Source organism: Aythya marila, assembly GCF_965140915.1.
Source record: "Aythya marila genome assembly, chromosome: 13".
In the NCBI taxonomy this organism is placed as follows: domain Eukaryota; kingdom Metazoa; phylum Chordata; class Aves; order Anseriformes; family Anatidae; genus Aythya; species Aythya marila.
In genome coordinates, this window is record NC_139054.1 from 18,563,527 (window position 1) to 18,579,420 (window position 15,894).

A 15,894-nucleotide genomic window follows, 5' to 3' on the forward strand; every position below is an offset into this window, starting at 1 on the left:
CTAGTCAGGTAACACTCAAGATTTCAACTCAACTCTTCTAGTCAAAGACACCAGAACAAAGAGCATCTCCCTGAAAAAACAGATGTGGATGAGCCAAGCCCAGGTACATACGTGTACTTGTGAGCAGCAGTGAGGACTTACCTCTTTTATTCCCATCCGTGCAGCTCTGACTCTTCCACAGCCACGGTGCTGTCAGATCAATTGCTTCTGTTCACAACTCAGATGTGCTGACTCACAGCCCCCATTTCAGTCCAGTATTCAGCAGCTACATTTCCTGCTGCTGCTTCAACCAAATTTTTCACTCCCCTGCCCGCAATTAAGAGAGGAAACATTACAAAAGATTGTGCATCAAATTCGTGACTTTCTCCCACAAAGAAAGATGCGCAAAAACCAGTGTTTGCCACAATTGCTTAGTTTTACTATTTTAATATCATGAAATAAAAGTACAAAAACTTTACAGGTATATTGTTTCTTACATGAAGTTTGAACAGTTAACATTTGCATTTATTTTGCAGCGAAACCTGTATTCCTAGTCACAGAATGTGAATATTAGCCACTGACATCACCAACGAGCATTTCATTTTAGAGATACTGCAGAGGTAAAAGGCAACAATCTCGCAAGGCTTCATAAGAACCAAAAAAACATTCCAACACTTTTAACACCAGAAGTCAGACTGCAGTCAACCACCCTTCTCTAATACAGGTTTCACCACCGAGGAGGCTGAGAGTGTTAAGACATTTCAACTGGACATCTTGTCTAAGGGATTGCAAATGGGGATTCTCGTGCTTACAGGCTGCCAGCATTTTTGTGTCCTGGTTCAAGACACTTGCAAAAAGTAAGCAGCGTGTGCATGTGTATGAAAAAGAACAGGGCGAGAGCACCTGCAGCCTTGACATAGCTTGTGCTCTTTGCTCCATTTACCATTTTTCTCTGAAGACAAGTCGCAAATGGTTGTATGTAAAGTGCTGAGAGTTAACAGGCAGTTAACTAACAAATAATTATTAAAACCAAGTTTATCCAAAGTGTATATTCAGGAATGCTTGTAGGTTGATGCTGCCAAAAAAGTACCTGACAGAAATAAAATCCAAGACGTGACAGTATTTTCCCTGCTTCCTAGAACAATATAGCTGCATGTCTTCCCAGCCCATGCTGACTTTATCAGCTGCACACAGAGATGAAAAAGTAAACCCTTGCGTTACCTTAACCTGCTAAAATGTCAGAGTCGGTTCCATACACGCACCCCACCTTTTCAGACAAACTTCCAGGTAGAAATTTAGTTGGAACAGACTGGTTTGATCAAAATACTACGTCCTTTGCTGGACCGCGTGGTGTCTTCGAATAATTGGTAATTTCATGAAGCATGCATGAAACCAAATTTTGAGTTTACAAATAAATAAAATGGTGCTCATAGTTTTTATATATTTTACCATTTACTGAAATGCTTAAAGTAACTCAGTCCCTTAAGAATGAACTTTGGGGGTGTTTAAATAAAAAATATTTGCAAATTGAAACCACATTTAAAATTGGCAAAACTATGCTTTGTTTTTGGAAGGATCTTCCTTGTTTCTTCTCTTTACGTCCCAATTATAAACTCTAGCCATATCTGAGGGTGTGGAATTAAGGAAACTGCACATGCATTCAGATGAAAGAGAAGAGAAAAAGGAAAAAGCAGGTTATACAGCTGGCTAGACTGCATACGCATAGCAGTCTACACAAACCTCTCAGTGAAAGAACTGAGTTGGTGCACAGCTGTAACACATGGGAATACCAGTAACTGCAGGAAGGAAGGAAGGAAGGAAGGACAGACGGACGGGTCACTTTGCTTTGCAGTGGCGGCTGCCTGGCCATCAGCGCTGACCCACCATTGCAGCCCACTCCCAGCCCAGGCTTGCAACCATCACAGCAGGTTTCGCAGGGACCCAACTACAAAGTCGAGCTTTGTACACCCAGCCACCAGCCCTCAACAGTGCTGAAAACAGTGTCCTTGTTCACTGCTAAAACAAAGTTCTTGGAGTGCTACAGGATTCTAATGGCGGCCAGTCCCAGATAAAAGCACGTCTGGAAACGAGTAACTACCTGTCTGGTACCTTTCATGTACACCTCCACCCCTGCAAATTAGAAGGATACTGACTTCTGTAGTGGTGAACTGATCCCTAAGAAAATCCAGGTCTTCCTCTAGAGAATCAAGGTTTCTTGTGGCTGTTGACAAATTCTTCTCTAACAAAGCCTGAGCTTCATCGATATCGTATTCAAGCATCACATTGGCCTAGAGAAAAAAAAAAAAAAAAAAGATTTGTATAAGCTTTTACTCTTGCGTGGTAAGGAGTAAGCCATAGCACAGATATTTCATACTGTTGTGAATATTTCACACCATCGTTTGTAACTAATCACATTAACAGAGCCTGTCCTGATAGACCACAACAGGACCGAGGACCAGCAATGCCAGAAGCCACTTGAGGCTTCCATCACTTCAGCAAACCAGTGACAACCCCCCCGGGGAACTGAACTTTTCTTCCTATTGCTAAGCAACAGGGGAATCCTCTCTCTGTGGACTGCAGTCAACTTTTAGGTATCAGTATCTCATCCCCACCATGTTTGAAAAGCAAGAGACTCCTCAGGTTTCTTAGCCGCATCTTTCAAGGGTCACACAACTCTACCAACAATTTTCGCTGCATTCAAGATTAACCTTAGGATCTATGTGCAACATGGAAAAACATATGGTTGTTAACAACAATTATTACAGGTAAAGATGTAAAATGCATTAAAGTCCAATATAACATGGTGATTTTTAATATACAAATCATCATTTCAGTAAGGAACTACCATGTAGAGTGGGAAAAAAAGCGGTACTAAGTAAAGATGCGCCTGTAAAGCTTTGTCCCATTTAAGAACTCTACATTAAACAGAGCCACGTACTATTAACTAGATGCGAGTCCAGGAAATACCATGGATGCAGGTATGATAGAGGCCATTCTTTTTTAAATAGCTGGAAGACATAATTTCTGCAGTAATAGTAAAATGCATAGCCCAACACACAGACTGTAAGCAACGTGGAGGATAAAAGGCAGAAAGCCCAAGAACACCTAAAGATGGTGAATAAATCATTTGTGGTATTTCATGAGAGCTTTTCTGTATGAACCAGCATGAACTTTCTTTGATATTCTCTATCAAAATAAACCTGGAGCACTGTGAAAGTCTCTGTGACATTTGAAGGCAGCCTCTTGAAAGCAACGGGGTATCAGACAGAAATCTCCTCTTTTTGTGATAGAAAAGGAGGTTGGGAATAACTGCCAAATCAGCCAGGACGCTGTACGTGTCAACAACGCTTCTGTCCTAACCAGGCTGTTTGGTTTGGCAGCCAACACTTGGGAACACCAGGGATTTAGAAGTCTCAGAATAAACATTAGCAGGTTATCGCTACAGATAAGGAAGCCTCTGCTACGGAACATCCCAGCCTGATTGTTTCAGTGCTTAGAAATCCGTGTTTCGAGCTCTGATCCCACCAGTCTTTAGCACAGACCCCACTCTCAGTGCTGGCAGGTATCTGTGAGGAACAAAATCCCATCTTTCCCCCAGAACCTGCATGAAGAGGGAAAGCAGCACGCTAAATACAAATAACATAAAGACAAGAAGCTAGTTAACAGACTTAGTTGTTTTGTCTGGCACGTTGCAATCCTAGGCAATTACTGGGGTAATGTGAACCACAACGTGATAAGGAAAATAGTCACAAATACGATTTTGGGGAAAAAACAGTTCAGCAAGACTACAAATCTCTGTGGTCTTGATATGTTCAGCCATCAAAACAGAAACACAAGCTCCACTAACGTGCTGAAATTGTCTTCCTAGGCTTGCTTCACTGACAAGACGCAGCACTACCACGTACACACCAGCACAGTTATGCCCCCATCTCCTAGAAGGACAGATGAGACAGTAACAAATGCTGACTCTTGTAAGACTACGTTATTTAAACAGTTTCAGGAGTTCTATTTTACTTACCCCCAACCACAAACAAACTTTATCTGTAGGAGGAACTGAAGCTTTGCAGTAGAGATTATCTGCCAATAAAAATCTGGTTTCCATTGGATTTGTGGATTCCTTGGGACAAATGACAACTTAAAATTACTATTTTCACTAGAAACGTATGTCAGAGACAAAACGTACAGTAAGGAGTGCACTTTTCTGCTTTTTTGCCATTGGTACAGTATTAACTTTGGTGGAACTAAACATTACTTCAACATTCAAGACAAGAGTTCCAAGACTAAAGCATTTTTAAAAATATTTAAAAGCAACGTAGAAATCTCTGTAAGGACTGGAGAGAAAGTCAAAGCATAGCTGCAATCTATGCACTATGAGAAGTGAAGTTTGCATTCCAAACATTACTTGTTTTGAACTAGCTTTCAAAAAGTACTACATACCTTTAAAACAATTCTGTTATTTATAAAGGCATATTAAGTGTGCTCTCCAAAACATTTCTTGCAATGTGTTCTGTTAGGGTGGAAAGGTAGTTAGCTTTTCTCATACTCGTTAGATATTCAAAATAGTTTACCTTTTTCTTCTGCATGTGTTTTAAAATTTCTAATGTCTGTTTAATTTCAGGAATCTGACTTTTTAGCCTGTGAATTAACAACAGTCATAATTTATTATTTGACAGAGACACAAAGTTTCCTAAACAAGTGATCAGCTTTACTATACAATCCAACCTCCATTTTAACACTTCAATCTCTGAACAGCTTTCCAGGCCTATAAATGCAGATTTTAAAGATTATGGCAGGTAACGACATCTCATCTACTGCTTCACCTGCCTCTCAGCATACTGAGGCTCACCAGCATTCTGAAGTGAGCAACACACGGGAATTTCAAAGTGTAACAAACACAGAGCATCACAGACCTATTTGCTGAACTGCTGTGTTTCTGCGTATTTCTGACCTCCACAGAGGAGAGGGAAACCTCAGCAGAAACACAGACAAAACTCACTGCAGGTAAAACAAAACAAGCGTGTTTCTGCTGAGGTCTACAAGCCACAAGGTTTAGGGCCACAAGACTTGGCACTGTTAAACTGAAAGCTCCCTCCAGAGCTGAGGGGTCTGCCGCCTCCTCAGGGCTCTCCCCAGCCCTCCTGTCCTCCCACACCGGCCAGGCTCCAACTGCAGCGAGCACCAAATCAGGCTGCCGGCTGTGAATTACCAGGGGAACACCACCAGGGAAGAAACTTAACTCAAATGAAGTTTGCCTCAATGCTTTGATTCTGGGTTTAAAAATTTGCTTCTTACCTAGCTTCAGATCAAGATTGAAGCTACTGCAGAGGTAAGAGGTTACTGACCCAGAAGAGGCTTGATGCAGTAGATGCTGACAAAATGTATTCTTATCTGAATTAGGCTGAAGAAATTACAACAGTAAAGCAAGCCTTTTTAGCCTGAGAGGCTAAGGCCCAATTCAACAATACTTTTTGTTTGTTTGGTTGGTTGGTTTTGCATATAATTCTCATGAATAAGAAAAAGGAAGCTGTTATTTTTCCCAAGGTACTGCCAACATTAGTTCTAAAAACTATTTTTTACTTATTGGGGTACTTAAATAAACTAGGCTATATCAAAAAAATAGAACCGCACTAAACATTTCCCAATTCTGCAAAAATTATGACTTACCTCCTTTTCTTTTGAGCAAGATTAAGTTCCAAAAATTTATACTTCTGATACTGCTCATCCAACTTCTTAAGAACTACGTCCGCTGTCTCGTTTCCAGGCTGCTTCATAAAAGAATCTACATCTTCCTTTAAGGGGAGAGAAAAACCCTCAGCGTCAGAAGGGCTTTGCAGAAATCCCAGATAGAGCTCTGCTGTCATCTTACTCGCAGCTAAGTCTAGATTTTTTTCTAGGTAAACAAACTTCTTTTCTCCTGGAGTAAAGTACAAAACCATTTTGATTTCTTTCGCCCCTCTACACAGCCCCCACCCTTCTCCTGCCGAGAGCCTCCTGCCGGGGTTTGCAGCGGGGGGCTCGGTGCTGCCGGCGTTACCCGAGGAGAAGCCCCCAGCTCCCCCCCAGCTCCCGGCTGAGTTCGCCTGCCCACAGCGCGGGGACAGCCCCTGCCCGGCGCTGTGCAGTTTAACACTGACGAAGCAAAAGCACCAAAAGCGCCGCGGCCCGACCAAGCGGGCAGGGCGCAAAGAGGCCGAGGGCAGCGAAGCGCCCCCCGCAGCCGGGCAGCGCCTCAGGGCCCAGCCCTGCCCCAGCAGCCGGGCCCCCCGGCCAGCCCGGCCCCGGCGCGGGGCTCCCCCCGAAGCGCCACCCCCCTCCCGCCCGCCCGTCGCCCCCTCGGTCGGCGACTCGGCCCCTGTCGCGACAGCCCCGCGGCCTCACCACGAAGACGGCCTCGGGGATGCCGAGGGGCCCGCGCCGCGCGCCCCCCCCCGCCGCCTCGCCGCCGGCCGCCGCCATCTTGGAACCGCCGCTGCGCGCGCGCCGCCGCGGGAGGGGACGGGAGGGGAAGGGGAGCGACGTCATCACGGCCGCGCCGGGGGGAGGGGAGGGGGCGGGGCGAGCGCGGGGCCACGCGGCGCTCATTGGCGGGACCGCGGCGGGGGGGCGGGGCCACGCGCGCCATTCATAAATCGGGGCCGCCCGGGGGGGGGCGGAGCTGCGGGCGTCAGACACAACCGCGAGGATCCAGAAGCGCAGCGAGGCCCCCTGCGGGGTTACGCGCTGGAGTTTCTGCCGCCCCCTGCCAGGTACCATTGCTGCGGGAGGTGAAAGGGGCAGGCAGCGCTGGGAAGGAGACTGCAGCTTCCACAACCCCAGCTCGGCCCCGTGCCCAGGAACGCAGCCCGCTGGCCCCGTCCCCTAACAGCTGAGTGCTGGGGCCGAGCCCTTCGGCAGCAAGGGGAAGCCCTGGGCTGGCAGTGACACAGCAAGGAGGAGCTGCTGCACAGAGCACATCGCTACAGCTACAGAAATCACAAACGCAGCTATCTCCAGCCCTGGGCTTCAAGGCCTCTGGTTTAGAAGCAGAAACCTCTGCAGAAGACGTGCAAATGAGCCCTGTCTCTTCCAGGCCCCCAGTGCTCGCTGAAATGCTGACTGGCTAGGCAGTAAGGCTAATTTGGGTAAGCTCAAACAAAACTAAAACACCTCTCAGAAAAAAACACAAAACAAAACAAACAAACAAACAAACAAACAAAACCAGCACATCCACCCACAACTCTCCATACAGAAAGGCTTAAAAATCAACAGAAGGCTCACAGGCAACTGCACACAAGCAGCACTGCACCATTAAGAGTTGTCAGGCTCTTTTTTATCTTGAGACTGTTCACAGTGCTCATGCATGATTTGAGGGTAACACGCAAATCTAAGGAAACAACACTTACTGCTCTCTGCAGTAGTGACCAAGGGTACGCAATCATGAGACTACCAAATACTTAACTCTGCACTGACCAAAGCCGATTTGACACATGGATGTGGATGACAGGTTCTCTCCTGGGTTCACCATTTGATACAAGCAGCCCCGTGTCTTCCCCTGCACTCCCCCCTCCCCCCAAATCACGTCCCATTACCCTGCACAAAGTCGGTCACAGCTTGTCAAAGGAAAACTGGTGTGAATTTGCAAACTGCTGTAGTTAAGATTTGAGTGAGACACATCACATTAAAGCTAAGTGCAGAAAGTTAACAGGATAATTGTCTGCCATTGGTTCTACAGAAAGCCTAAAATCCGAGCCCACAAACACTTCAAAGAACAGTCTCATACATACAGGCTTTGCATGTGCCAAAGTTTATTTTTCAAAACATTTCAAATGATTGGATATGAGCAACAATCTTAAAAAAACAATGGTTTGTGTATTAACAAAGTGTGAAGTTCCACGATTAAAATACCAACACAGCCAGACAGCTGGTCTTGTGCTTAGGCTTCTTTTTACAAAATGAATATTAATCAATAGAACATAAACCCTCATTTTTTTCCCTTCCAGTTTGTGGATAGTATTTTTCCCACACATTGCGTATTCTGATAAAATGAAGGAACTGATGGACAGGAACAGCCAATACAAGAATACATCTGAAAAAAAGAAAAAGCCTGAAAAGCCTAAATTAAAGTAGCTTTTTAAAATAAATATCCAATAAAGGCACAAACCTGTTATGGGGAAAAACATAACATAGAAAACAACACCTATTAAATAAATAATGTAAGGGGTAAGGGTGGGGAATCTATTCCAGCACCTACTTTGTCATTGCTCCAAGATGAAATTCCAGCCAAACATTTGGTACAGGATTAAATTCAATCACAAAGATACAAGTTGGAGATATACTGAAAGATTTGATGTTATACTTCTTGTAACTGCACAAGTTACTACAATCTCTTTAAACAAACCATCTGCATAAAGTAGTGATGCAGTAAATACCAATGACAAATCAAATACATCTTCAGAGTAATACCAAGTTTTTCTATATTCCTAGCTACCAGTAAATGTATAAATGATAACATGTACAGCTTCCATTGCTCAAAAATATAATCTTTAAAATGGAAATAAATGACTGATACAGTGCCTTTAGATGTTGTCCTTACAATACAAACTACCCAAAACAGAAGTTTTCCTTTTTATATACAAATTAAGCACCGATCCACAGTGCTTACTATTCTAATTGTATCCCCACCCTCCCTGCCACAGAAAAAAAAAGCACAGATGTAGATACACCCTGTATTCAATCTTGTAGTCTGAAGTTTTTTTTTTTATTTTTATTTTTTTAATTAAAAAAGTTCATTTGTCATTTTTACCTACAAGTATTCCACCACTATGTGCACAGAACTGAGATTTCTCTAGTACGTAATTTGTCCAAAATTAAAAAAGTTGAATTCAGTAACTTCTTGGAGGCAAAGTCAAACTATATCTAAAGAACATTATAAAACCCCAGTTATTTAAAAAGAGGTACACTTTTCAAGCCCAGTAGGCCTAACACAATCACCCTTTCCAAACACCCCCCAAAGTTATCTATCTTACTGTATACCCCACAAAGACAGCCTTCCTGCAGCAGCACCAAGTCCCAACAGGCAGGCTCGCATGACCCACTAAAGCACAATAATGCAAAGCACACGGCATACTTCAAAAGTCTTCCTCCTTGTTCAGACAAACACGGAGTGACAGCTGAGTTAACTGCTTTCTGAAGCATTCAGAACAGGATTCTGATCAAAGGAGTTGGAAGAAAACAAAAAGGAAAGTCACATTTATATACATCTCTCTTCAGAGTTCTCGCATCACAACCACTAGTCGCACTCTTGCAGGCCATTACAGTTACCCTCAAGAGCAACTTTTGTCTTCAAAGTGTTTTTGGAGAACAAGTTCTGAGCCAAAAAAGCCTTGACAGCACCCTAAGTCTTTGTTTTTACTTCTAATGTACAAACTATGTTGTTACTTACAACACAGTGAAAAGAAGAGGTTGATAAGAAAGCAGCACAGTGCACTTTTGTGCAGAGAAGTGTGTAAAGCAACCTATTCTTCCTAAGAATAAATCCAAAGTAACTGTTTTATTGTACCAATAATTCTGAACAAGACTGAAAAGGTAGCTTAGCAGAGTCTTTAGGATGTACTTTATGGCTGTTTCCCCTTTTCCAATACTAAACAAACTGCTAGCAGACAGCTTTGCTACAAGAAAGCACACTGAAAACCATTAAAAAAATCCAGAGCAAACCAGAAGTTAAGGTAGTGCAAACTATAGCCAGTAATAAATCAATTTCTGAGTGAAGTCCTTTCCAGAGATTCAGAGTGCTCTACAATAAAATTTCTGACAAATACATAAATAAATACCTGGCAAACAGTGTATATTTTATTAAAGTAACTGAACGTTACTTATACAACTCAATATGAGAGATCTAACAGGCTGCAGTGCTAGAAACTGCCTGGCTGTAGCACTCTGCCATTAATGCCCAGATATTTATTACTAGAACTACTGGTTTAATTGGAATTCACGACTTTCCAGTGCTGAATACATCAATGGAATTAACAATTTCTTAAATAAATGGCCTCCTCAACACAATGACCCATTCTAAATGGCATCTGTTCCCTCAGCATGTAGAGGGTAACTACAGGCACTGAAGAACATGGGCTTAAAATTATACAATTGTTCAACCCAAGGAAGGCGGATTAAAGCTTGAAGCCCTTTTGTAATTCCAACTTGAACATTGTATCTTGCTATACCAGTCCAAATTCTTTTAAATCAATACGCATCCAGAGTCTGTTGTGAACTCCTGCAATGTCACATTTCCCAGGAAGTTGGTGGCTACGAATTTCAAGTTTATTTTTATCATTTTTAATTTTTACACTGTTTCACTTGACAAAAATACTTCTGTAGCATTAAGAAACATTACTTTTGCACTCTATCTAAATGCTTTATCTGTCCAAAGAGAATGCTTGTTCCCACTACATAGAAAACGTTGCATTTCATACATTCTCTAAAAGACAGTTTGACAAGATGTTCAGGACTATCTGCATTTATAGTCAGAGGGAGATGTCTGCAGTAACATAGCCTACTATCTACAGATAAAAGATGTGCTACTCTGGAGGTTCACTTATGGTAAAAATAGAATATTATTCATTTTTTGAAAACACAGCTTTAATATTTACTATTCACAGAATTTACCTTACAGGAGAGATTTTCACTGTATTCTGCCACAGAACTCTGGAAGAAAGGTTGCTCCTCATTCTGTTTAATCCTTATTATTAGCCACTTTTTTCATTTATACTATCACTTTTCACTGGACATTGAAAACTACAAGATTTGGTGTTCTCATAGCCCACCTAAACTTTGGGGAAAGACTACTAAAACTCAGGATATGCCAGAAGTGTGTACATCTGACCCATCAACAACAGCATACTTCAGAAATTAGTTCATTTACAAGATTTTCCTCTTAGAAGCCCACGTTTCTTAATATAGCATTTTTATCTTGAAAATAATACAGAAGAAAAAGATTACTGCAGCATTAAAGAAAAAGGTATTTAAAAGTTTACATATATTTACACGTTTAAAAATACCTTTATATGATTTGCAAATAGGTTTTTGTTTCAAAAAAGCAGCACAAGCAATTCTCTAGAGTGGGACAGTTTCAGTGGAGTTGCCAGTTCTGAAGTGTCAGCATTATGGCAAGGTCTGCCTTTTTTTTTTTTTTTTTTTTTTTGGAGCTAACAGACTTCTTTTTAAAGTTGTTGTTTTGTTTTTAATAAATTGGATCTCTTACCTCATTAGCAGTTGGCAAACACGTCTTTTAATTGCTCCCCTTTGCTGCTATTGGGAGCACCTAGGTTCATTGTAACAAAACCTGGTCTTCCTTGAGCTACAGAAGATGCCATCTGCAGAGAAGACGCTCAATGGAAGTGCACCTGTCACCTGTTGGAGGCTACACGTGCTATTCTGTAACACGCTTGGTTCCCCTACCCCACAACAGCCCACACCAGAGCCTGGCCCTTTCAACTAGCAATGTAACACTGACAACCCAATGGAGCAATTTATTAATTTACTCTCTTTATATATATTTAATATGTATATATCTTGTTGATTCACAGCATTTAAAACTCACATTATAAAGTTTTCAAATTACTTTAAACTATTCTAATTGGAAAGAGCTGTCTGATTTTGCACAACATTGGCCTTATAACGCAAGCATTACTCTATCAGAGTATTTATTAGAGCATATCAAAGTTTTATTGCTCAACCTCATTTGAGTTGTGTCTTGGTTACAACAGCCACAGAATTCATGGAGAAAATAAATAGATTTGACATTCTCAGTTAGCTTCCTAATGCAATCCACTGATGAACATGGTTGCAGAGCAATCGTGTAAACCTATTCTCAGCTCTGAAGATAAGAATCCAGCTTGTGCCTTCCAAGTCAACCTCATTGAATACAGTTTTCTGCTGAGCAATCTAGAAATCAGTGAACAAACAATTTCACACAGCAGTGACTGTTATAAACAAGAATCTCTAAAGCACTGCAATTCAAAATAATATTACATTATACAGGGGAGAAATGGTTGCCCTGTTCAGGAATACATCATGAAAAGAATGAAATTCAGTCTTTATTTTTTACCAGGATTTGGTTGTTCTCACATCTTGCGGCTTTGGCAGCTCTACATGAACTGTATCTGTGAAACAGGGATTACATATTAATGCCACTTTCTTAGCACAATGTTTCATTATGAATCTATTTGTATGCTTTGTTACTTGCAAGCTGGGTTTTGGCACCTCAAAAAGTCCCAAAGAACATTAAAACCAACATATTTGGATGACAATTTCTTCAGCTTCAGTGATCCCTTCTCCATTCCTTTTTTTTTCCCACCACCACCCATCCTTCAGAAAGCTTTCATCGTTGTTCTAACCATTATGACTAAAGGAAGTATCTAGCTAATACCATAGGAATTCTACGTGCCTTCATCATTCTCATTTTCTTAATTCTGACACAGTGAAAAGCTAGTCACTAAATTTCAGATTTTCAGTTTCTTCCTTACTTCCTGCACTTGCATGCCCTTACTATCTGAATTTGCTTCCTCACCAGGAAAAGCTGTTGCCCCTGACTGAGAACCTCCCACTTTCAGATGCAGAAATATATTAGTAGCCCTTCACGAGGTATTTAGTTGCTTTTGCTAAGATTAAAGTTTCAGTGTGATCTTTCATTAAAAAGAACAGTTCACCTGAGTTCCAGAGACAGGTGCAAAAGGGTTCGTTGGCCTTAGACCAGGCTGCGTATATATCATTGACTGGGGTGCCATCAAAGGAGCAGCTCCAATCTGAGGAGGTACCTGAGAGAAAACAAAAACATACAACAAACAATCCACAAAACAGGTCTATAAAACTCAAATTCTAGAAGCTCTCTTATTGCGTTGTAAGTATAACAGAAAATAAGCAGCTAAATGCAAACATACATAGCACAGATTTTTTTTTTTTTAAAATCTTTCTGTATGAAGTTTAAACTAATTTCTTCCAACACACAGTGAAAAATCCACCTGATCTCACACGCTGTTGATGTTACAAAACAGAACACAAGTTGCAGGACAATTCAAACAATAATGCCTCCCATGAGCAGGCAGGAGTAGACAACTAGGTTTTCAAGAAGGTCAGACTGTCACAATTCTTACCATTCCATATACAGGCACTTGAGGTGTGGTCACTGGGTAGGTGATAGGAGCAGGTACCTTCGATCAAGAAAATCATTATATATTTTAGATAAGCTTGTGCATACTAGTAATATACACAAAACATTTTTCAAACAGTTAATATAACCAACATTTACAAGAAATGGACTTACATATCCAGGATAACGTACTCCATTCTGGCACAGCAAAAGGAGTAAGGACAGAAAATTACTTAAGGAGATATTCAAACTGGAAATTCTAACCGAGGGATGGATTCAAGTCTCATAACGTGACTGACTAACTATGCTCACCTCACTAAAATCATTAGAGAGGAGGAGGGAGGGAAGTGCAAAGAGAGTAACGTGAGTGATAGTGACTGTTAAATTGGATAGGCTCTCAGCTTAGGAGGCTATCACTTAAAAGACTTACAGCAAAAATAGAACTTTTACTAAATTTAGCCAGATCTGAGTATATTGCAGCCAGACACTACTCACATACTAATTTCAGATGTCTGCAACATATCACAATATGGAGAAAAAAAAAAAAAAAAAAGAGTAGTGAACATCTTAAGCTGATAATATATATTTTTAAATCAGGTTATGTTCGTAGACAGTGTTACATGCATTTCATAGTGCCATGTTATCAACTAGCACTGATCATATCAGAAATGAAGTGCTAGTTAAAGGACTTCACTATGAAAGGTTATACAGACCGTACATGAACTTGAGGGTCATTACTCTGAATGCCGCAGACCAAACTAGCATACTTGGACCTTTCCAATGTCTGGGCACCGATTTTTAAAGGCGTTGATAGCTGAGCTAGTTCTTTGCATCCTACATTGCTGGAATTCCAAGCAAATGTGTGAACAAGTACCTGGCACAGAGCATTCAAATGCCTAAGACCAAACAGCATTAGGCATGAAAATAAGAACTAAAAATTACACAACCCAAACCCAGTGTTCCATATTTACTAAGGTGTCATTTATCTTTTAGAAATGAAAATGTATCAGCACTCTAACCTAATGTTCTGGAGCATCAATAGAGAACAAAAAGTCTTTGGTCTCAGAAGTCTCACATGTAAGCACTATACAACTGACATTCTTTCACTTGAACTGTCGGGTTTCATTCGAGTTCAATAATGGATTTCAGTCTATTCAACTGTGAGTTTTGAGTGAGCAGACTCTCATAAGCTGAGGAAAAAAGGCACTACAGACAAATCTATTCTCATGGGGAAAAACAAATCAGCAGTCTAAAACTCATAGTAAATGTGTCAGTTACATGTAACACACGGCTGTAGTACATATAGTCACATATAACAGTTACATATAACATATAGCAGTTGTTCATATAGTTACATATAACAGTCATATATACAACTGTCGTATGTTATATGTAACTGAGATGAACAATCTACTTCCCTCCAACACAGCTATAATATTTCAGAAGTACTCATACAAATACAAACTACATTTGTGTGGAAGACACCAGGAAAGTGTCTTAAAAGCATAGGAAAATTCATCTGCCTAAAAACAGCCCTCCAAGAAGTTAAAGTCCTTCACTGAAATTACTCTATAAGCTTCCACTCAGTGTTTTGTATTGCATTAGAAATGAGACGAAGTTGCTGTTAAGCATATTTAGAAATCCAAAGTGCTGCTTGAACTAATAACAGAGGTGCCTTGCCAGGATGCAATACTGTTTCATATAACATAACTGAAACAGTATTGCAAAAAACAGAATGAGCATTGGTTTTTCTCCCCTTATAATAGGTTCTTAGCAATCTTGCATGCACATGGGAAATGTCTAAGACAAACACACCTCTTATTTTGTTTGTCTTGGGGTCATTCTGGTACAGCAAAAACTCAAGCAATTCTACAGGTCTCAAGTAAGGAGCTTCCCTCTCAAGTGTTCTTTTTTTTTTTTTAATCTGTTGTTTTTTTTTTTTTTTTAAAAAACAGACAATATTGACAATGCAAGGAAATAAAAATCTCTGCCTTGCTCAGTTTGAGAAGTGATCCCACAAACATTCCCCCCACGCAAGTCTTGTCCTAAACAGCCTTTGCTATTCTTTTTTAATTAAATCATACAGGGAAGAGACATTTGATAGAATAAAGTGCAATTTCAGCAGTACAGAAATTACCATATGTGGCATAGTGGGTAGGGGAGTAGGGTTCCACGTGGTTGATGTGCTTGTTTTTGCTTGCCAGTTTGTTCCACCAGTAAGTTTTTTCTCAGTAGGCTGGGTCCACTGCATATCTGATCTAAAAGGAAACTGTGGTATTAATTTTCACGCAAAGACAAAAGATACAGTAACAACAACATAATGAACACATGCCTTAAAGCAGGTGGGCATCTGAAAGCTATGGGCAGTAGAACCACTCAGGGTTTCAGTAACTACTTGTAATGTTAAACAGAATCCCCAGACTTTATACTATACTCATTGCAGCAGAGATATGCTATCTAATGATAGAGATTACTATCATTACTGGAATGTACAGCGCAATGCTCACTAGAATTTTATATAATTGCAAGATCTTCTATGGTGCCTCAAAGACTTAAATATAGAGCAATTACAAGACTAAATTTTTTATATAAAGGCTGACTGTTACGGTGACTGACCACAGACTCACTGTTTCAATGCTGGTCTTGGTAGCAGATTACTTTGCAGAGTGGAGACTGTTGCCATGTCAGTGCTGGTAAACTGCGCTACTGACTAGCAGCAGTCATGTCAGAATGTTATAAATATTCATATGCACTTACTTTTTGGATGGAGTTCCTCCAAAGCCAAGATCTGT

The 15,894-nt window shown here is 40.9% G+C and overlaps 2 protein-coding genes across 11 annotated transcripts in view; both read right to left on the reverse strand.

The window, feature by feature from the left end:
- Positions 1-283: 283 nt before the first annotated feature.
- Positions 284-6,474, reverse strand: VBP1 (VHL binding protein 1). 2 transcript variants are annotated; one of them, XM_082770747.1, is made up of 6 exons: positions 6,358-6,474; positions 5,644-5,768; positions 4,548-4,614; positions 3,998-4,096; positions 2,078-2,267; positions 284-306 (listed from the first exon to the last, which is right to left on the reverse strand). In XM_082770747.1, the coding sequence occupies exons 1-6, from the start codon at positions 6,433-6,435 to the stop codon at positions 299-301; spliced, it is 567 nt and encodes a 188-aa protein (XP_082626873.1). In that variant the 5' UTR covers positions 6,436-6,474; the 3' UTR covers positions 284-298. The 2 variants fall into 2 exon arrangements, with proteins under 2 accessions (XP_082626873.1, XP_082626872.1); XM_082770746.1 differs by lacking the exon at positions 284-306 and adding an exon at positions 401-1,604 and having other exon boundaries at positions 2,129-2,267; positions 6,358-6,473.
- Positions 6,475-7,752: 1,278 nt separating this feature from the next.
- The window catches only part of LOC309883106 (phosphatidylinositol-binding clathrin assembly protein-like), a 30,173-nt gene continuing 22,031 nt past the window's right edge, over positions 7,753-15,894 (reverse strand). For 6 of the 9 annotated variants that reach the window (XM_082770871.1, XM_082770869.1, XM_082770867.1 and 3 more), the window contains 5 exons: positions 15,860-15,890; positions 15,240-15,360; positions 13,107-13,163; positions 12,663-12,770; positions 7,753-12,116 (listed from right to left, as the gene is read on the reverse strand). In XM_082770871.1, the coding sequence (XP_082626997.1) occupies positions 12,102-12,116; positions 12,663-12,770; positions 13,107-13,163; positions 15,240-15,360; positions 15,860-15,890 (332 nt within the window). In that variant the 3' untranslated portion in view covers positions 7,753-12,101. The remainder of the gene's footprint in view (positions 12,117-12,662; positions 12,771-13,106; positions 13,164-15,239; positions 15,361-15,859; positions 15,891-15,894) is intronic. The other 3 variants (XM_082770866.1, XM_082770865.1, XM_082770864.1) reach the window with 3 other exon arrangements.

Bases quoted from the DNA above. Each gene is read 5' to 3' on its own strand.
- VBP1 (XM_082770746.1), bottom strand. From the start codon at position 6,435: ATGGCGGCGGCCGGCGGCGAGGCGGCGGGGGGGGGCGCGCGGCGCGGG. The intron at 5,769-6,357 runs GTGAGGCCGCGG...CTCCCCTTAAAG, and splicing joins TCCCCGAGGCCGTCTTCGTG to GAAGATGTAGATTCTTTTAT. The intron at 1,605-2,128 runs GTATCCTTCTAA...CCACACCCTCAG, and splicing joins GTTCACCACTACAGAAGTCA to ATATGGCTAGAGTTTATAAT.